Raw genomic sequence first — 23,163 nt, 5'->3', positions numbered from 1 at the left:
AAGACTCCTACATGATAGTTGGTTTAGGCGATTTTACAGCTAGCTAGCTACTTCACATGCTAATATTAACTTTGGTATTATTGTATGTTACTACGTTTACTAGCTCGCCAGCCAGCCCATTGAGCGTTGCATGTTTTGTAGTTGACTTGAGCTGCAACAGATTTCCACATGTTGCTACCAACCTTGTAATGACAAAATAAATACTTGTTCACGAAAAAACATTCTAACAGTGTTATTTAAAGGAATTGTGGTCTTGGGTGGATTTTTCCTTTAAAGCTGTATGGCAACGTAAGAATTGCTCTGTAAATGCTATAAACTTGATTCTTAGTCTGGAGGACAAATTGAATTGTGGAATAACAATTATCATTAACTATAACACATTGACAAGAACTGTATAGACACTTTTAATTGTTGAACCGCAGAATATGAAGGTACATTGCCTTTATTCCAGTAAATAGATTATGTATTACTTCAGATGTCCATTTTCTGATGGAGAACCAACGAACTGCAGTAGTCTGCTGCTCTCTTGTGGACAACCCACAATTTCACTTTTAAAAAACTCCACCATACTCAGGAAATGGTGTTTATTCATAAGATACTATTTTAAAATGACATGAATTGAATGACTCTTTGATAAAACACTCCTTTGGCTCCCAAAGGTAGGTGTGTGTGGGCGAGTTTGTTTTGCATAGCCCTGTGCACACGGGTGGTTGAAGATTTCACTTTAGGACCAATGGTCTAATATGTAAACCCCAGTGCACCAGGCAATGCAAAACAAACTCACCCTGTGTGTGCACGCGTACGAATGACTCTGGTGGTCCACCCAGGTTGGGTCTCTAAGCCATCGGCCCAAGGGGGGGCCCAGTAGGGTAGGGCTACGTTCCAAATACCTACACTAACATCACTTAGAATGGAGCAATGTAGCATGGAATGCTAGTGTGGGTACTGGAACAGCCATACAGGTGTCAGGGCTTGAGGAGGATGGACATGGAGGTCTCTCTGATGGCGGGAGGGTTTGGTCCTTTAGTCGTCCAGGAAGAAGTAGTTCCCACTCTTCTTCTGTTCACAATCCTAGATAAACAACAGATTAGAGAGCAAATGAAATAAAATGGAGTGATGCTGAATGAAATTACTGAAAGTCAATACGTTTACTAAAGGCACAAAAGGGATGGAAATAAAAATGTAGGTTTTAAACACAGTATTTCCCTGTACCTTTATGGAATTCATCTTGTTGATCCTTGGTCGGAAGTTGTTGGGGTCTCTCCTGAACGTTATCTCCAGCTGTGATAGGAACTTGTTCATCCCTGCGAGTAAGGTCTGTGGCCTGAGAGGTCAAAAGATGACGGGCCCGTGTTACACAGTTGTTTAAGAGCTAAACATGGGTTCTAACAACCCATATCTTAGCATGATTTCAGTCTGTCTTGTCATGAAAATACCACTTTGTCAGACTGGAACATCAATTTCAGTCAGGATTTGACAGTTTTCTTAAAAATCACCCAATAAGCAGTTAGAAGGAGCTAAGAGTTCCATCAAGTTAGAGGAAGAAAACATTAGCCAGCCACCACAGATAAGAACAGCAGATATTAATAGCCACCAGATAAGAGCAGCAGATATTAATAGCCACCACAGATAAGAACAGCAGACGTCATGCTGCTGGGTAAATCAGTGGATGAGACTCATGCCAAATGGATGGGGATGGTTAACGTACGTGTTGGCAGCGGTGCTTCGCGAGGGAATACCGTCAAACACAATGACGCGGTCAGCCAGGTAGGTGGCCATGATGAAGTCGTGCTCCACCACAAACGCAGTCTTCTTGGCGTGGAGGATGAATCTACAAACAATGAATGTATCAAAATCAATGGCGTCCATTAAGGTTTGAGAGGTTGTAGGGTTTCTGTATTTCCTGTCAAACAACATATTCAGGGTTTGTGAATGGTACTGCTGTGAGCAATGTACAGCACGAGGTGGATCGCTTTGCTGGAGGTAGAAGTTCACCCCACCCTAACCACAGATCTAGGATCAGAGTGTGTGTGATTACCTTTTGATGACCTTGGCACACACGAGACGCTGCTCAGAGTCCAGGTAGGCGGAGGGCTCGTCTATCAGGTAGACATCAGCTGGTTTCCCCAGACACAGGGCCATGGCCACCCTCTGCAACTCTCCTCCAGACAGGTTCTGGACCTACAGAGACAAGCAGGGGGGTGCTCATTAGACACCAAACGGAGAAAAATGGACTGAAACAGGGAGTACCTGGACATGTCCAATAAGAAATGCTTGCTTTCATTCTCTGGTCCAGTGTGCATGGTCCATTGGGGCACCGTGTAGCAAAGTGATTTGCATCAGACATGTTTTATTCTGTTCTTAATGGACATGTTCAGGTAGTAGTAACGCCCCATTTCGCACTGTTGCAAAACATTCAATGAGAACTGAACACAACCCAGAAAGCACAACTTACGTCCTGGTCGATGATGCTCTCAATCTGCATAGGCTTCATGACGTCAGTCACAAACTGGGGGTGAGTGTAGGCGTCTCGGATCTTCTCATGGAGCAGAGCCCGCACACTACCCTACAGACAGAGGACATGAGGAAGTTAGTCAGGGGCTGAGGGGCACACTACCCTACAGACAGAGGACATGAGGAAGTTAGTCAGGGGCTGAGGGGCACACTACCCTACAGAGACAGACGACACGAGGAAGTTAGTCAGGGGCTGAGGGGCACACTACCCTACAGACAGAGGACATGAGGATGTCCTCATGAGATGAGGGGCAGGTGTCTGTTAAAGGTGTGTAGTTGTCAAGGCAGTGACTGGTTGGTACCTACTTTGAATTTGGGGCTGATCTTTTGGGGTTTGTAGCTGACGTTCAGGATAGGCACTTCCCCTTTGGAAGTAATAGAAAATGTTTTAGAAAAAAATGGACCGAGAGTGTACAAAACAATACCTAATATTGTGTTGCACAACCCCCTTTAGCCTTCAAAACAGTCCCACTTAAATATTTTGTCTTGCCCATTCACTCTCTGCAAGGCACACATACACAATCCATGTCTCAATTGTCTCAAGGCTTAAAAATCCTTAATTAACCTGTCTCCTCCCCTTCATTTACACTGATTGAAGTGGATTTAACAAGTGACATCAATAAGGGATCATAGCTTTCACCTGGTCAGTCTATGTCATGGAAAGAGCAGGTGTTCCTAATGTTTTGTACACTCAGTGTATATTAGAGTACATGGTTCCAGCAATTAGACGATGCAAATGTTATTTACCCCCTTCATCTGGTTTCAGACGGCCAGCCAGCATTCTGATGAACGTGGTTTTTCCCGTCCCTGAAAGAGAGGATTTAGAAATAAGTCATTATATGGAACTTGGTTGATAAAGACACACACACTCCTCCCCTGCCTCCTCACCGTTCTCTCCCAGCATGACCATGATCTCAGAGTCAGTGAACTCTCCTTCCAGGATCTCCAGGGCAAAGTCTCCCATGTTCTTCTTCATGTGGGGGTACTGGTAGTGGCACATCCTCTTGATCTCCTCCTCGTTGGCAGTCTCCGCCACCTAGTGTTGTATTACTACATTATTATGAACTGGACGGTTCGAGCCCTGAATGCTGATTGGCTGAAAGACCATATTCCACGGGTAAGACAAAAAAGATAACCTTTTTACTACTCTAACTACGTTGGTAACCAGTTTATAATACCAATAAGTCACCTCTGGGGTTTGTGGCACTGCGTTGCGTTGTGCATAAGAACAGCCCTTTGCCGTGGTATATTGGCCATATGCCACATATCATCAGGCTTAATTGTATCACATTACCTTGAACACCAGCGATATCTCCCTGAAGCGCAGATTCTCCGTGGGCACATAGCCGTCCAGGAAGATGTTGATGCCTGGAGAAAGGAGCGGAGGAGGCCTGGGGTTAGAGGTGAAGTAGTCAAGTGAACAGGACAGGTGTGCATTGGTTGTGGTGATATGCTCCACTGACAGATTGTGGGCGGCAGGGTAGCCTAGTGGTTAGAGCGTTGGACTAGTAGCCGAAAGGTTGCAAGTTTGAATCCCTGAGCTGACAAGGTACAAATCTGTCGTTCTGCCCCTGAACAGGCAGTTAACCCACTGTTCCTAGGCCGTCATTGAAAATAAGAATTTGTTCTTAACTGACTTGCCTAGTAAAATAAAGGTAAAATAAAAAAAAATACAATTTGGAGGGTAAGTGACAGAGGGGTGGTCTATGGGGTGCTGCGCTAGGCTACGGCCTTAAGGCTTTGAAATGTCTGTACCAGCAGCGGACCCATTAGAGTTAGTCCCCTAGTGGGGTCAGAGTGGGGGTTTACTGTAGCAGAGATCAAGTCGACAGATACTGAGGATATACTTTATCCATTGATATCAATGCAAATAATAATAATAAAGTACACATACCAATAGCCAGGGCGTCATTGTGAATGAAGTAAGAGGGTGGTAGAGGTAGTTTCGCCTTCCCTGACTCCAAAGGCCATAGTGACCGCTCCATAAGCGCTGGACACTCCTTACAGACCGCGTGGTGTTTATGGTGTAGTATGAAGTGTTTAGGGTCCTACCTTCCCTGACTCCAAAGGCCATAGTGACCGCTCCATAAGCGCTGGACACTCCTTACAGACCGCGTGGTGTTTATGGTGTAGTATGAAGTGTTTAGGGTCCTACCTTCCCTGACTCCAAAGGCCATAGTGACCGCTCCATAAGCGCTGGACACTCCTTACAGACCGCGTGGTGTTTATGGTGTAGTATGAAGTGTTTAGGGTCCTACCTTCCCTGACTCCACAGGTCACAGTGACCGCTCCATAAGCACTGGACACTCCTTACAGACCGCGTGGTGTTTATGGTGTAATATGAAGTGTTTAGGGTCCTACCTTCCCTGACTCCAAAGGCCATAGTGACCGCTCCATAAGCGCTGGACACTCCTTACAGACCGCGTGGTGTTTATGGTGTAGTATGAAGCGTTTAGGGTCCTACCTTCCCTGACTCCAAAGGGCATAGTGACCACTCCATAAGCACTGGACACTCCTTACAGACCGCGTGGTGTTTATGGTGTAGTATGAAGTGTTTAGGGTCCTACCTTCCCTGACTCCAAAGGCCATAGTGACCGCTCCATAAGCGCTGGACACTCCTTACAGACCGCGTGGTGTTTATGGTGTAGTATGAAGTGTTTAGGGTCCTACCTTCCCTGACTCCACAGGTCACAGTGACCGCTCCATAAGCACTGGACACTCCTTACAGACCGCGTGGTGTTTATGGTGTAATATGAAGTGTTTAGGGTCCTACCTTCCCTAACTCCAAAGGGCATAGTGACCACTCCATAGGCGCTGGACACTCCTTACAGACCGCGTGGTGTTTATGGTGTAGTATGAAGCGTTTAGGGTCCTACCTTCCCTGACTCCACAGGTCACAGTGACCGCTCCATAAGCACTGGACACTCCTTACAGACCGCGTGGTGTTTATGGTGTAGTATGAAGTGTTTAGGGTCCTACCTTCCCTAACTCCAAAGGGCATAGTGACCACTCCATAGGCGCTGGGCACTCCGTACAGACAGCAGATGAAGTCAGACAGGTAGTCCAGCACACTCAGGTCATGTTCCACCACTATGATGTATCTGGGAGAGTGGACAAAACAAGAGTCAAGAGTCTACAAGACAAGAAAAATCTGCTTCTACACCTGCATTGCTTGCTGTTTGGGGTTTTAGGCTGGGTTTCTGTACAGCACTTTGAGATATCAGCTGCTGTACGAAGGGCTATATAAATAAATTTGATTTTGATGGAACAGTGGATAATATTCAAGTAGGCATAAAACCAAAAGTAAACCAAGTGAAATAGGGAGGAACTACCAGGTTGGTGTTTACTAGGAATATAGCAGTACTGCCTGAATTTGTCCAATGAGAAACTATGGTTTTTCTTTTTCCGTTGCAAAACACTTTGCTACTGTATGCCCTTTTGAACAGGACCCAGGTTTCTAATGAGAGCATCATGTAATGTAACAGACCTGTCTGGGGAGATGAGGGAGCGGATGGTGACGGCAGCTCTTAGACGTTGCTTAACATCCAGGTAACTGGACGGCTCGTCAAACATGAAGCTGGAAGGAACCACATAAAGAGAGCCGCGTTAAGAACCACAACATATTCAGTCTTGGATGGCTTCCACTGAAGCTGGTGCTGTTGACTTACATGTCTGCTCTCTGGATGCAGACCACAGCGATGGCAAAGCGCTGCAGCTCTCCTCCTGATAGGTCCTCCACATTCCTCTCCCTGAGATGAGTCAGATCTGGGACAGGAGAGATTAAATAAACAACTGGCCAAATTGTATATTTTACTGACAACTTCACTGTAGAAGTGGGTCAAGTAGAGGTCGACCGATTAATCGCAATGGGTGATTAATTAGGGCCGATTTCAAGTTTTCATAACAATCGGTAATCAGCATTTTTGGACACCCGATTATGGCCAATTACATTGTACTCCACGAGGAGACTGCGTGGCAGTCCGACTACCTGTTACGCAAGTGCAGCAAGGAGCCACGGTAAGTTGCTAGCTAGCATTAAAGTTATCTTATTAAAAAGAACAATCTTAATATAGTCACTAGTTAACTACACATGGTTGATGACATTACTAGTGTATCTAGTTTGTCCTGCGTTGCATATAATCGATATGGTGCCTGTTGATTCAATGATAAATTACAGCCTATTTCGCCAAACGGGTGATTTAACAAGTGCATTCGTGAAAAAAGCACTGTTGTTGCACCAATGTGTACCTAAACATAAACGCCTTTCTTAAAATCAGTATATATTTTTTAACCTGCATATTTAGTTAACATTTCCTGCTAACATGAATTTATTTTAACTAGGGAAATTGTGTCACTTCTCTTGCGTTCTGTGCAAGCAGAGTTAGGGTATATGCAGCAGTTTGGGCCACCTGGCTCGTTGCGAACTGTGTGAAGACCATTTCTTCCTAACAAAGACCGTAATTAATTTGCCAGAATTGTACATGAATATGACATAACATTGAAGGTTGTGTAATGTAACAGCAATATTTAGACTTAGGGACGCCACTCATTAGATAAAATGCGTAACGGTTCCGTATTTCACTGAAAGAATAAACGTTTTGTTTTTGAAATGATAGTTTACGGATTTGACCACATTAATGACCTAAAGCTCGTATTTCTGTGTGTTATTACATTATAATTAAGTCAATGATTTGATAGAGCAGTCTGACTGAGCGGTGGTAGGCAGCAGAAGGCTTGTAAGCATTCATTCAAACAGCACTTTCCTGCATTTGCCAGCAGCTCTTCGCTGTGCTTCAAGCATTGCGCTGTTTATGGCTTCAAGCCTATCAACTCCCGAGATTAGGCTGGCAATACTAAAGTACCTATTAGAACATCCAATAGTCAAAGGTATATGAAATACAAATGGTATAGAGCGAAAGAGTCTTATAATAAGTACTTCTTACCTGGGAATACTGAAGACGCGTGTTAAAAGGAACTTAAACGTTAGCTTTTTTTACATGGCACATATTGCACTTTTACTTCTCCAACACTTTTTTGCATTATTTAAACCAAATTGAACAGGGTTCATTATTTATTTGAGACTAAATTGATTTTATTGGTGTATTATATTATGTTAAAATAGTGTTCATTCAGTAATGCTGTAATGTAATAATAAAATAATAAAAATGTAATAATAAAAATATATATATATAATTTTAAAAAACGGACAATTAATCGGGATTGGCTTTTTTTGGTCCTCCAATAAATCGGTCGACCTCTAGTCAAAAGGAACATTTTTTAAAACATAAATGGAAAGAGTTAAGATTACATATACACAAATTATAGACAAGAAGAGAAAAGACAAGGTGAGAAACCAATCTAAACTTACCAAGCTGCTCACAGACGATGGTCTCAGTCTTGGAGTCGTCTTTCCTGCTCAGAATGGAGCCCACAGTCCCCTAGTGGCAGAACACAGCACTACTGTTAGCCCGTCAGACAACAATTCTGTACAGATCTGTGTATCCCCACATTCATTTCTACAGGTCTGAACCCACACCCACAGGCTTGACTGACCTTGACAGTCTTGGGGATCTGGTCAACGTACTGGGGCTTGACGATGGCTTTCAGGTCATCCTCCAGGATCTTGGTAAAATAGTTCTGGAGCTCAGAGCCACGGAAGTAGGTCAGGATCTCCTGCCAGTCTGGTGGAGCCTGGTGGAGGAACGGGAGAGAATTGAGCTTTTGAAACTAGGGATAAGAGCGATGGTAACACAGCACAGTGTTTTAGTAACTAGTTGCATTTCAGTCATTTAGCTGACATTGTAAGGTCATTCTGCTGACATAATTATGCAGAGGGACATAAGTGACCCTTTAAACATTGTAAAGCTAGATAATAATGTATTAGACATCTGGCTACATTCTCTACAAGGCTGTGTCATAAAACTAATAGTTACACACTTACATCGAACTTCCCCAAGTTAGGCTTCTGTTTTCCAGCCAGAATTTTCAGCGCCGTAGATTTCCCGATTCCGTTGGTGCCCACAAGTCCCAGAACCTCTCCAGGTCTGGGAATGGGTAATCTGGAATGGAATATTGCACAAGTACAGTCCATGGATTCAAGAGAGAAACAAACATTCATTGAGATTAGGCCTACAGGTCTATGAGACAAACACAGCTCTCTTTACCTTGAAAAGTAACCCACCTATGCAACTTGAAGGAGTTGGCACAGTATCTGTGAGTTGTCTCTTTCTCGAGGTTGCTTGGCAAGTTGACAATAGACAAGGCCCCAAATGGACATTTCTGGAATTTCAAAAAAGAAGTCAGTGCTAAGTAATCAGGACTGAAGGAAAATGCATAAAGAAAAAACTACTCGTCCACATCTCCTATCAATAGCGTGTCAGTCATTTTGTTACGATTTTACCTTGACACAGATGCCACAACCGATACAGAGCGATTCGGAAATCCACACAATTTTGCTCTGAGCTGTGACTTCTATGCACAGTTTGCCTGCAAGACAAAAAGATTACAAAGATGAATGACAATTGAGTCTTGAAAAAAGTCAACATGGACCATTTCAACTGTACATAACTTGAGGCATTATTGTTTAGGCTACTGCCTCAAGACCCGGAGGAATTAGTTATAGTGTATGTGTCAGTGATATTATAATAGGCCTAGATTCAAGTACGAGGTTCAGCACAGTAGGAAAGGATGCAACACAAGTCTTACCCATCCGAACCACAGGGCAACTCTTTTTGCACTCTTGCCGGCATTTCTTTGGCTTGCATTTGTCATGATTCACAATGGCGATTCTGGTGTTTTTCTCCGACATTCTGCCTGCCTCTTGTCAATTCTTGGCGGAGCAGAATCCCTCCCCAGAGTACTGCGATACAGAGATATGAGAGTTTAGATCAGACAAGGGTTAGGCCTGTAGCGTCTGCAGAGACAGTGAGTCAGACTAATAACAGTTTGGATGATTGAATACAGAAATGGCCTGTAAATTACTATTTGTCTTTATTATGGATTTCCATTAGCTGCTGCCAAGGCAGTAACTACTCATCCTGGGGTCCAGAAAAATTAAGGCAGTTATACAATTTTAAAAACATTACAATACATTCACAACATATTTCACAACACATTAAGTGTGTGCCCCAAATCTGGGTGAGGCAAGAGAGAAGAATGTATCTAGCTATTTCTCTCTCGTATCCATCTCCCACTTCGAGACAAGAAAGCAAGATGGATAACGTTATAACTTAGTAGGTACAACTAGATAACGAGTAACACTGAAATATGAAACAATGATAGCGATTAGCAAAGAGACCGAGACTAGCTGAGCAGTGCGTATGCCACTGACAGTTTAGCTAGCTACATTAGCAAGTTTGTCAACCAACACTTAGTTTACCCTAGCTAGCTACGTTACCCTAACGGTAACTTCATCCAAATCAGCTGGCAGGCGACACTGTTGGCTATACAAACTAGCTAGCCAGCGTACTAGTATCAGTGACCTATAATTAAACACGTAATTTAAGTGTCAGTTATAAACTATCAAATGAACGAACAGCTGTCATGTGAAAACAGATGCGGCTATGATACACTAGCTAGCAAGTTAACGTTAGCTAGCTAATTGGCTAACGCACAGTGCTGACGTTTAAGCTAGCTCTGTTAGCTAGCTAGCTGGAAAAGCAGCCCATTAAAATGTTATTTGACAAGTTTGTCATTAATATAATTTATATATCAATCCGACTCACCCAGAAACACTCTTCGGGTGTTTCTGTCCTCCAGGTATGATATTTTTGGTTTTAAAGTGTCGTTTTACCACGGTGTTTTATTAAACAACGTGTTCACAACAGGGACAGAACGCCGGGAGAAAAATGGCGCTCCCATGCGTAAAGTTTAGCGACGTCCAGCCATGCGTCGCTGTGACGTAGGGAATCTACGAGAATAAAAAGTGGGAATAGGTTATTTGAGGTGATGGCAACGCAGAACATCTGTTAGACATTCATAAAAATAAATTGAAGTGTATGATCAGAAATGTTTAATTGAATTTGTGAGGCCTTCAATGTAAACTCAAGCTGATGTATAATTTTACCTCTAAGATACAATGGCTTAATTTAATAAATAAAAGTGTGTCAATGGCTTCACCATGCCATCAAATGAATAAAAGGGAAATATGTTACTTATCGAAAACAAGTTATTTTAACTACATAGGCCCATTGATGCTAAGATGTTTAGAAATATGAATCATAATGTATTTATCATATAGGAAAATGTATTTTGAAGGCATCTCTGGCTGCAGTGCAACTGGTGTCTTCATGGCACATACTGTATCAAAATGCAGAATGAGACAAAGTGAGTATCCTTAAACCACCATAGGCCTACTCAAATCAGACCAAATGTAATTTAATTGGTCACATACATATATTTAGCAGATGTTATTGCGAGTCTAGCGAAACTTTTGTGTTCTTAGCTCCAACAGTGCAGAATATCTAAAAAAATACACAACAATACACACATCTAAAACTAAATGAATGGAATTAAGAAATATTGAAATATTAGGATGAGCAATGTAAGAATCCGGAGTATCTGACCAAAATGTGTGTGGACACCTGCTAGTCAAACATCTCATTCCAAAATCATGGAATGAGATGGTCCCCTCTTTGCTGCTATAACAGCCTTCACTCTTCTGGGAAGGAAAACGCATACCAAGTCAGTTGTACAACTGAATGCCTTCAACTGAAATGTGTCTTCCGCATTTAACCCGACCTCTCTGAATCAGAGAGGTGCGGGGGGCTGTCTTAATAGACATCCATGTCTTCAGCACCCGGGGAACAGGGGCAGAACAACATATTTTTTACCTTGTCAGCTCGGGGATTCAATTCAGCAATCTTTCGGTTACTGGCCCAATGCTCTAACCACTAGGCTACCTGCTGCTAGATGTTGGAACATTTCTGCGGGGGACTTGCCTCCATTCAACCACAAGAGCATTAGTGAGGTCAGCACTGATGATGAGCGATTAGGCCTAGCTCGCAATAGGCATTCCAATTCATCCCAAAGTTGTTTGATGGGGTTTAGGTCAGGGCTCTGTGCAGGCCAGTCAAGTTATTCCATGCAAATCTTGACAAACCATTTCTGTATGAACCTTGCTTCGTGCACAGGGGCATTGTCATGCTGAAACAGGAAAGGGCCTTATCCAAACTGTTGCCACAAAGTTGGAAGCACAGCATGGTCTAGAATGCCATTGTATGCTGTAGCATTAAGATTTCCATTCACTGGATCTAAGGGGCCTAGCCCAAAACATGAAAAACATTATTCCAGAACATTATTCCTCCTCCACTAAACTTTACAGTTGCCACTATGCATTGGGGCAGGTAGCGTTCTCCTGGCATCCGCCAAATACAGATTTGTCTGTCGGACTGCCAGATGTTGAAGCGTATATTTTTATAACTCTAGAGAACGTGTTTCCACTTCTCCAGAGTCCAATGGTGGCGAACGTTAAACCACTTCAGCCAACGCTTGGCATTGGGCATTGTGATCTTAGGCTTGTGTGCGGCTGCTCGGCCGTGGAAATCCATTTCATGAAGCTCCAGATGAACAGTTATTGTGCTGATGTTGCTTCCAGGGGCAGTTTGGAACTCTGTAGTGAGTGTTGCAAATGAGGACAGATGATTTTTACGCGCTACGCATTTCAGCACTCGGCGGTCCCGTTCTGTGAGCTTGTGTGGGCTACCACTTTGCGGCTGAGCCATTGATGCTCATAGACGTTTCCACTTCACAATAACAGCACTTAGAGTTGACCAGGGCAGCTAAAGCAAGACAGACATTTGACTGACTTGTTGGAAAGGTGGCGTCCTATGATGGTGAAAGTCACTGAGCTCTTCAGTAAGGCCATTTTACTGCCAACTTGTGTCTATGGAGATTGCATGGCTGTGCGCCTGATTTTATACACCTGTCAGCAATTGGTTCGGCTGAAATAATAGACATTTTGGACAGTATGTGGATAGAATATTTAGTAAATCTGAGAATACTATATGTAAAGCAATAGTTAATTAGGATGGCCTTGACTAGAATACAGTATATACCTATGAAATGGGTAAAACAGTATGTAAACATTATTAAAGTGACCAGTGTGACCATGTCTATGTACATAGGGCAGCAGCCTCTAAGGTGCAGTGTTGAGTAACCGGGTGGTAGCCGGCTAGTGACAGTGACTGAGTTCAGGGAAGGGTACTGGGGGGAGGCCGGATAGTGATGGCTGTTAAATAACAGTCTAATGGCCTTGAGATAAAATATGTTTTTCAGTCTCTTTGTCCCAGTTTTGATGCACCTGTACTAACCTCGCCTTCTGGATGATAGCGGGGTTAACAGTCAGTGGCTCGGGTGGCTGAGGTCATTGATGATCTTCTTGGCCTTCCTGACACCGGGTCCTGGAGGGCAGACAGTGTGCCTCCAGTGATGCATTGGGAAGACCGCACCAGCCTTATTCAACGAATAAAAGACTGGACGATCTGACCAGAGAGGTCCAGGACCTGAAGAACAGCTTGCAGTTCTCCCAGGGTCAGCTTGATGAGTTGAAACAGGAGAATGGCAAGATGACAGCAATCTGTAAGTCATCGAGAGAGGACATCAGTTCTGTATGTGAATCCTTGAATCCATGAAAACATTGACGGATAAATCTCAAGGGACAATCAATGCGGAATAACATGGTTGTGGATGCAATTGTAGAATCTCCACATGAGACCTGGACGGAGTCTGAGGACAAAGTGAGGGCGCCCACAGGACTGGAAAACCCACTACCAGCGTAAGTGACAGGCCCAGGCCGATAGTGGTCAAGTTCCTGAGGTTCAAGGAGAAGGTAGCTGTTCTGGAAAGTGCCAAGAATTTGGGAGGAACATATACTGTATCTTCCTCAACGAGGACTGTCCTGAAGCTGTGCACCAGAAGAGGAAATAACTTTTCCCAGTCATGAAAGCTGCCAGAGCGCGTGGGGACATTGCTTACATCTGCTATGACAGGCTCATTGTCCACCCTCCCTCCCAGAAGTCTGGAAGGGATGAGAGAGCCAAGCTTATGGGTTCGTAGTTTCAACCCCACAGCACACACACAGCACACACACACCAATTGATTAATGGACCGTTGAATGTATATTCTTTTCTCTTGCTTTGTTTGCTCTTTTCCATATTATGTCTATCTCTAATAAGCTACACAGGAAAGGGCTGTAAATATCCCATATTAATATACGTGGCCTTAGAAATAAGGTTAAGGAAATCAATAACTTGCTAACATCAGATAACATTATTATATTAGCCATTTCTGAGACTCAGATAATTCATTTGATGATACAGCAGTAGCAATACAAGGATATAACATCTATAGAAGAGACAGGAATGCTCATGGGGGAGGTGTTGCTATATATATTCAGATCCATATCCCTGTAATGCTAAGAGAAGATCTTATGTCAAGTGTTATTGAAGTGTTGTGGTTGCAGGTTCACATGGCACATCTAAAGCCTTTTCTTTTGGGGTGTTGCTATAGGCCACCAAGCGCTAACAGTCAGTAACTAAATAATATGTGTGAAATGCTTGATAGTGTATGTGATGTAAACAGAAAGATATACTTTCTTGGGGACCTGAATATTGACAGGTTTTCATCAAGCTGTCCACTCAAGAGGAAGCTTCTCACTGTAACCAGTGCCTGTAGTCTGGTTCAGGTTATTAATCAACCTACCAGGGTGTTTACAAACACTACAGGAACAACATCATGTATCACATGTGTACTGTCACGGCTGTTGGAAGGACTAGACCAAGGTGCAGCATGGTAAGCATACATTTTCTCTATATTCAAAAATGATGCCGACAAAACGAAGAACAAAAACCAAACCGTGAAGCTTTGGGCTATGTGCACAAATACTTATTTTCCACCATAATTTGCAAATAAATTCATAAAAAATCCTACAATGTGATTTATTTTTCTCATTTTGTCTGCCATAGTTGAAGTGTACCTATGATGAAAATTACAGGCCTCTCTCATCTTTTTAAGTGGGAGAACTTGCACAATTGGTGGCTGACTAAATACTTGCCCCACTGTAAGTATGGTTCTCAATCAGAGACAGCGATAAGACAGCTGTCCCTGATTGAGAACCATACCAGGCCAAGACATATAAATATAACATAAAATAAAAAAAATAAAAAAACATAGACTACCCACCCCAACTCACGCCCTGACCAACCTAACACAAAGACATAAAAAGAAATTAAGGTCAGAATGTGACAGTACCCTCCCCCCAAAGGTGTAGACTCCGGCCGCAAAACCTGAACCTATAGGGGACAGTCTGGGTGGGCGTCTGTCCGCGGTGGCGGCTCTGGAGCGGGACGTGGACTCCACTCCACCATTATCTTGGCCCACTTATGTGGCGCCATTGGTGCGGCGACCCTCGCCGCCGACCTCGGACTGGGGACCCCTAAAGCAGGCCCCGAATGGACGGGAGATTCCGGCAGCACCGGACAGGCGGGAGACTCCGGCAGTGCCGGAGTGAAGGGCGATTCCGGCTGCACCGGAGTGAAGGGCGGCTCCTGACTGACGGGCGGCTCTGGCAGCTCCTGACTGACGGGGGGCTCTGGTAGCTCCTGACTGACGGGCGGCTCTGGCCGCTCAGGACAGACGGGCGGCTCTGGCAGCTCAGGACAGACGGGTGGCTCTGGCCTGCCGAGGCGCACTGTAGGCCTGGTGCGTGGTGCCGGCACTGGTGGCACCTCAGGGCGAGTGCGGGCAGGAGGCACAGGATACACTGGGCCGTGGAGGCGCACTGGCGGTCTCGAGCGCAGAGCTGGCCCCACCCGTTCTGGTTGGATGCCAGCTTCCCCCCGGCAAATTGGGGACGCTGGCATCGCGCATACCGGCCTGTGAATACTCAGCCTCGGTACCGTGCGCATCACCCCATAGCACGGGGCCTGACTAGTCCCATGCTCGCCACGGTAAGCACGGGAAGTTGGCTCAGGTCTCCTTCCTGACTCTGCCACACTCCCCGTGTGCCTCCCCCAAACATTTTTTGGGGATGCCTCTCGGGCTTCCTTGCCAGCCGTGTTCCCACATACCGCTGGTTCCTTTCTCCGGCTGCCTCTGCTCTCCTAGCTGCCTCCACCTGTTCCCATGGAAGGCGATCCCTTTCCGCCAGGATCTCCTCCCATGTGTAGACTCTCTTGCCATCCAGAACGTCCTCCCATGGCCAGGAGTCCACCTTACCATGCTGCTTGGTCCGTTGGTGGTGGGAAGTTCTGTCACGGCTGTTGGAAGGACTGGACCAAGGTGCAGCATGGTAAGCGTACATTTTCTCTTTATTAAAAAATGACGCCGACAAAACGAAGAACAAAAACCAAACCATGAAACTTTGGGCTATGTGCCCTGAACAAAGACAAAGTTAACTTCCCACAAAACAGTTGTGGGGAAAAGGGTACCTAAGTATGGTTCTCAATCAGAGACAACGATAGACAGCTGTCCCTGATTGAGAACCATACCAGGCCAAGACATAGAAATATAACATAGAAAAAATAACATAGACTACCCACCACAACTCACGCCCAACTCACCAATAGAATGTATGGTAGTGAGAGTTTACCCGCTCGCCTATGAATTCTCAGGAGGCAGCCCAACCTCCGCCACCCTTTTCTCCGTCTTTTCTTCATGCAAATGACGGGGATTTGGGCCTGTTCCAGGGAAAGCAGTATATCCCTTCTTCGAACTCGTTAAAGAAATAAATATATAAAGAATGATGGAAAAAAACTTTGGGGTCCTTTCAATTAAATTATGGGCAGAAAGACAAATTCAACTCCACTTTCATCGAATCAGATGGCTTATTCATCACAAAACCATTTGATGTTGCCAATTACTTTAATCATTACTTCATTGTCAATGTGGGCAAATTTAGGCAGGAAATGCCAATAACGAACAGTATTCTTGCATAAAAAGTTAGTGTGGGAGAGGTGGTAAAATCAATAATGACAAACCTCCTGGCATTGACAACTTAGATGGAAAGCTACTGAGGATGGTAGCTGACTCTACAGCCACTCCTATCTGTCATATCTTTAATCTGAGCCTGGAGGAAAGTGTTTGTCCTCAGGCCTGGAGGGAAGCCAAAGCAATTCCGCTACCCAAGAGTGGTAAAATGTCCTTTCTGGTTCTAACAGCAGACCAATCAGCCTGCTGCCAGCACTTAGCAAACTTTTGGAAAAAATTGTGTTTGACCAAATACAATGCCATTTCTCTGTAAACAAATTAACAACAGACTTTCAGCATGCTTATAGAGAAGGGCACTCAACATGTACTGCACTGACACAAATGACTGTTGATTGGTTGAAAGAAATTGATAATAAGAATATTATGGGAGCTGTACTGTTAGATTTCAGTGCAGCCTTTGATATTATTGACCATAACCTGTTGTTGTAAAAACAAATGTGTTATGGCTTTTTCCATGGAGTGGATTCAGAGCTATCTATCGACTAGAACTCAAAGGGTTTTCTTTAACCTGTTATAGATGATGCGAATTTTCGCAGCTTTTTGTTAAAAATCGCGCAACATTTCAAAGTCCTGCTACTCATGCCAGGAATATAGTATATGCATATGATAAGTATGTGTGTATAGAAAACACTCTGAAGTCTCTAAAACTGGTGTCTGTGGCTATAACAGAACGTGTTTAGGAACGTGTTTAGGAGTAAAAATCCCAGGGAAAAAAAAATATATTCATCCGCCAGTCAATGTATTGTCTAAGGCGACAGAAATTAATGAGGTTCCCAATACAATGCCTACAGCTTCCACACGATGTCGCCAGTACTGGCATTTCATGGCTGCTTTATCCTTGGTTAGTTGACGTATAGGCACTTCCTGTCTTGGGGCGCACCGCAGGATGTTATGAAAGTGAAAACATGGACGATGATTTCAAGACTTGTTGCTATCGAATACAGATCGCCCCGTGATCAATTTGATAGATTATTAACGTTTATTAATACGTAAAGTTGGTTTAGAAAAGTAGTTTGAAGTGATTTGTAAAAGTTTATAGGCAACTTTTGTAATTTTAAAAAGTGACGTTGCGTCTTGTAAAGGGGAATATTCCTGGATCAGACCGGTCTTCAGAAAATGACATTTTGGCTATACAATGACGGATTTAAATCGGGAAAAAGACCCAATTGTGATGTTTATGGGATATATAGGAGTGCCAACAAAGAAGCTCGTCAAAGGTAATGAATGTTTTATATTTTATTTCTGCGTTTTGTGTAGCGCCGGCTACCGCAAAATCTGTTGTTTAGGTGACGTTCAGATATTTTGGGGGGTGCATGCTATCAGATAATAGCTTCTCATGCTTTCGCCGAAAGGCATTTTACAAATCTGACTTGGTGGCTAGATTCACAACGAGTGTAGCTTTAATTCAGCACCTTGCATGTGTGTTTTAATGAAAGTTTGAGTTTTATCAAAAACTATAGGTGGCGCTCTACAATTTCCACTGATTTGGTTCCTGCACAGGAACACTCATCCATGGAGTGGATTCAGAGCTATCTATCGACTAGAACTCAAAGGGTTTTCTTTAATGGAAGCTTCTCTAACGTCAAACATGAAAGTGTGGTGAAATAGCATTTCTATTTTTACCAATGACCTGCCACTGGCATTAAACCAAGCATGTGTGTCCATATATGCTAATGATTCAACCATATATGCAAACTCAGCTAATGAAGTCACTGAAACCCTTAACAAACAGTCTGTTTTGGAATGGGTGGCCAGTAATAAACTGGTCCTGAACATCTCCAAAACTAAGAGCAATGTATTTGGTACAAATCATTCCCTAAGTTCTACACCTCAGCTGAATCTAGGAATGAATGGTGTGGCTGTTGAACAAGTTGAGGAGACTAAATTACTTGGCGTTACCTTAGATTGTAAACTGTCATGGTCAAAACATATAGATTTAATAGTTGTAAAGATGGGGAGAGATCTCTCCGTAGTAAAGAGATCTGCTTTTTTGACACCACACTCCAAAAAGCAAGTTCTGCAGGCTCTAGTTTTGTGTTATCTTGATTATTGTCGTGTGGTCGAGTGCTGCAAGGAAAGACCTAGTTAAGCTGCAGCTGGCCCAGAACAGAGCCTCACATCTTGCTCTTCATTGTAATCAGAGGGGCTGATATAAATACTATGCATGCCAGTCTCTCTTGGCTAAGAGTTGAGGAGAGACTGACTGCATCCCTTCTTCTTTTTATAAGAAACAGTGTGTTGAAAATCCCAACTTGTTTGCATGGTCAACTTACACACAGCTTTGACACACACACTTACCCCGTCAGACATGCCACCAGGGGTCTTTTCACAGTCCCCAAATTCAAGACAGCGAACAGTATTATATAGAGCCAAATAAACAGCAAACCTGGTTTCAAAAAACAGATAAAGCAACACCTCACAGGACAACGCCTCTCCCCTATTTGACATAGATAGTTTGTGTGTATGTGATGATATGTAGGCTACGTGTGCCTTTATACAAATGTTTTATGTAGTTCTGTCCTTGAGCTGTTCTTGTCTATTAATGTTCTGTATTATGTCATGTTTCATGTTTTATGTGGACCACAGGAAGCTTTTGCAACAGCTAATGGCGATCTTATTAAAATACCAAATAATGGAGAGCCCTGAGGTTGCGGATGGTGCAGTTGCCATACCAGGCGGTGATACCCGACAGGATGCTTTCAATGGTGCATCTGTAAAGATTTGTGAGGGTCTATAGGGGCAAGCCAAATTACTTCAGCCTCCAGAGGTTGAAGAGGCTCTGTTGCACCTTCTTCACCACACTGTCTGTGTGGGTTGACCATTTCAGATTGTCAGTGATGTGTACGCCGAGGAACTTGAAGCTTTTCACCTCCTCTTGTCCAGATGGGATATGGCAGTGTGCAGTACGGTGGCGATTGCATCATCCGTGGATCTATCTATGGATCTATACTGAGCAAAGAGAACTGTGTAACCTCCAGTATTGAGCTAATATGATTTAGCCCTCAGTCATCCAGATGTGGCACATGGACATTGAGAGTGACAGCCACTCCATTGTATCCCTGGTGTTTAGAGCAAAGTGCTACACAATAAACACACCAGCACACAGTACTGGGAGCTAGGCAACGGGTCCCCTGAACCGAATGCTCTCAAGTCTATGTGTGACATCATGACACTGTCAGCAGTAGAGCTAATAGCTAAACAATAGTAGAGCTGTACTTGATTACTTTTTGGACTAACCTTGTAATGATGATATTAGATGAAACTAGGAATGTTATTAGAGGCTGAGCATTGACAGTTTACTTCCTGTAGGACCCAAACTCTAAACTGCCATTGTTTGCGCAAGTCATGGATAGTGCAGTACTACTTTCCTCTCTCTAGGTGTCAGCGTTCACTAAGGAAACCAGCCAGCTTGGTACTGGATAGGATGAATAGTCTTTCCTATAAATTTGACAAAAATGAATTATACATTACAGGTACGCTCTTTATGGTGGTGAAGTTCAATTATTATTCAAAGTACTGCAAATTGTTGTTGAATATCCCATGTCCCTTGTGTGTTCTAGTTGAGACATTGCAAACTAAGGGTCTCTATATTGTCCATTGAAATGACTCAGTTGCTATATTGTATCTAAAAGTATATCTCAGACTGAGGGGAAATTCCAAACCCAGAGAGTCAAGGTCTGTTTAGCAGATTTCTATGTAAAAACAACAGGCAGAAAAACAGTTGAAATAGAAATAAACCATATGTGGTTTTCTTAAATTGTAGTGGTGTTTGGGAGGTCTTTGTGGAGTGAGGTTTGTGCTTATTGTGTAAGCTCTCTTTTTAGCTTCATTTTGACAAATATAAATGAAGAACACTCAAGACTGAAATAAGATTAATACATCTAGATAAAGAATAATGCAGACATTTATTTTCTAATTTCACAATAATTAGAAATTCTATACTGGAGAAACCCTTTTCTCTCTAGGCCTCTACTACAGTAGGAATGGATATTCTATTCTCATGGGACAGAGAATGTGTGTGTGTGTGTGCGCGCACATATGCGTGCATTAATGTGTGCGCGCATGCGTGCCTGTGCACACGTGTCTGTGCGTGTGTGTATGTCCCTGCGTGTGTGTGTCAGAAGCAGAGGGGTGAAGGTTAATTTATGACTGTTTATTTCCCCATGCCAGAGGTAAGCAGCAGCCCAGATTAGTGTTAACTGCCACCCAGTCTCCAGCCTGGTTCAGAGAGCCACCGCGGCCCTCCAGCAGCAGACTATTGGGGCCCGGCCTGCGCGGGGGCCGACTGGGGACTGCTAATCTAGGCCTGAATAGAGACCCCACCATGGCCAAGTCCCCGGGCCACTTATCGTCACATCACAAGCCCAGGCTGTGTGGCTGGGGATCTGGAGCTCTGTAGCTGGTGGGGCTGGCCTGGGCCGAGTGGATGAGCTAATCGCTCTCCTCGGAGGTGTTGGGGAGGGGAGCATAGGAGGAGGGGAGGAGGAGGGATGGGGAGAGAGCCGGCCGGACCACCCACCCGGAGGATTCAGAGGCACACAGATTCACAGCCCATTCTGTGACCCGCCGCACCGCCCCGCTCTAAGACAGGGCCCTCCCCAATTGTTCCCCCTGCTAACACGCAGAGGGGCAGAGGGAGGGGGTAGGAGGGAGAGGAGGGGGGACTAGCAGTAAACAGCGGGCCGGGCTGCCCTCCTTAAGCGGCACAATGGGGCTGAATTCCGTCAGGGGCTGGAGCACTTCTTAGAGTGGCCTGCCTGGCTGCCATCAGGCTGAATGAAACATCTGTGGAGGCTATGCTGGAGGGGGGAAATGCTATTTTGTTGTGAGCCACACTGACAACCTGTTGTTCCCTTTTCTCCCCCCCCCTCTCTTCTTTCGTTCCGTTTCTTGCTTGGCATACGCGAGCGAGCATACAATATGAATAGTTTTACGGGGCAGAGAGAGGGAGGGACATGATTTTAAATGTTTTGTTGAGGGACGCAGGACTAGTTGGCGGGTGGATACATATTTTTTCCACATGCGTATAATTCACACATATTACAAACTCATGTACGGTTTTACTGGCTTTACAGGAAAGTTTTCATGTATATTTTGGGTGGACATTCCTTTGAGAGAGAAATTCTGGAGACCACACTGAATGCAGCATTCAAAGTAAACATGTTTTAAGTGCTTGAAATGCAAATGCCTTACAATAAAACGACCAAGAATACATTGTGTACAGTTTTCCCCCATCATATGTACTGTGTATGCACTGACACTACTCTATATATTCACTCTAGCACCATTCCTGTATGTTGGAGCCTGCTGGTGTCCTTTCAACATGTCTCTCTACAGATGTAGGATCTTAATTTGATCACTCTCTTGTTGCTGAGAGTTTTCCTGTATAGCAGGAAATGCAAACTGGTGGTGCATTCAAGGTTTAAAAAGGCTTTTAAAGTTTGTTATTTCCACTTTAAAATGTTAATTATGTTAATTATAATCCACATAATAATTCACATTTCCTGTTGCTGCAGGATAATTTTCTTACTGGCTCAAATTAAGATCCTAAATCTGTAGTGTACAGTAGCATAAACTCACATGATCACAATCTGCCTCTCAGGAGAGCTTGTAGTCCAGCAATCAATCATCATCACATCACCTCTCCAAACTTGACCACCTTCCAAGAAATCACACACCATTCACCAACCTCCACCCCACACCACCGCACCTCACCTCACCCACCCAAACCCAGTACCTCTACCTCAGCCATACTCCCTGTTCCCCAATGTCCTGCTGGGATATGATGACAGAGTTTCACCCCCACGGATCAGGGCTGAGAAGGAGAGAGAAAGAGGAGAGAGAAGTAGAGAGAGCGAGAGAGACAAGGACCACCAAGACATTTGATTTAATTGAAGAGAAAACAAAGACCCCTTACTTCCTGGTCACCCATTTTCTTTAATCAATTTACTCTCTTTTGGTCCTTATATCATCTGTAATTACTTTCACCTCACCCACCCCCCTGTCACCTCAGTTCCTCCAGGGGTATAAGCCTCCACACACTGTGGACCCTGCTGTGCCCACCAATACCTTCAGCATCAATACTGGCTGGCCCACAGACCCTACGGCCCCCTTCGGCTCCTCAGCCTTCTAAACAATGGAGAAAGAAAGCTCTACTGGCTCCAGAACCCCACAGGGTAACCCCTGCCCACCTACTCCGCACAAGGAGCAGGACTCCCCCAAACACACACACACATAAGTCACACATAATACGACACAGACACCCGGGATGGGGAGAATGGAGGTGCTGCTGCGAGACCACTTTAAATACCAGCTCAGCTTGTCATCACTGGGGTTTGACCTTACAACACTTCTAATGCTAAGAGGTCAAGAAGCTAGAGCATTCATACCTCCCACCCCTCACCCCTTCTAACCCTCCCCACCCCCCACCCTCACCCCCAGCCTGGCTGCCCTCCGTAACTCGGTTCTTTCAGGACCTCTCTACTTTCTCTGCTGTTTTCTTGACATGATGGTATTCCCAACACTAAACAATAAATTATCCTGCAAAAAAATCCTCTACTTCCTTTTTCTATGAAAGCTAAATATACATTCTGAGAAACAGAAATTCTAAGAAAGATTCATTAAATTGTTAATAGGAATTAAGAAGATTTATGCTGCCTGCAA

At 44.1% G+C, this 23,163-nt stretch overlaps 1 protein-coding gene across 1 annotated transcript; it reads right to left on the bottom strand.

Moving 5' to 3' along the window:
- Positions 1-388: 388 nt before the first annotated feature.
- Positions 389-10,374, bottom strand: LOC115123532 (ATP-binding cassette sub-family E member 1). The gene is made up of 19 exons (XM_029652878.2): positions 10,239-10,374; positions 9,220-9,373; positions 8,915-9,000; positions 8,696-8,793; positions 8,456-8,573; positions 8,068-8,205; positions 7,883-7,952; positions 6,183-6,279; positions 6,002-6,091; positions 5,494-5,615; positions 3,809-3,882; positions 3,403-3,550; positions 3,262-3,321; positions 2,821-2,879; positions 2,456-2,566; positions 2,039-2,181; positions 1,709-1,831; positions 1,213-1,324; positions 389-1,071 (listed from the first exon to the last, which is right to left on the bottom strand). The coding sequence occupies exons 2-19, from the start codon at positions 9,320-9,322 to the stop codon at positions 1,024-1,026; spliced, it is 1,800 nt and encodes a 599-aa protein (XP_029508738.1). The 5' UTR covers positions 9,323-9,373; positions 10,239-10,374; the 3' UTR covers positions 389-1,023.
- Between the last annotated feature and the right edge of the window lie 12,789 nt (positions 10,375-23,163).

This window comes from Oncorhynchus nerka, linkage group LG18, assembly GCF_034236695.1.
Source record: "Oncorhynchus nerka isolate Pitt River linkage group LG18, Oner_Uvic_2.0, whole genome shotgun sequence".
Taxonomy (NCBI): Eukaryota; Metazoa; Chordata; class Actinopteri; order Salmoniformes; family Salmonidae; genus Oncorhynchus; species Oncorhynchus nerka.
The sequence above is the reverse complement of the archived record's forward strand: the minus strand, read 5'-3'. Positions and strand labels throughout refer to the sequence as shown.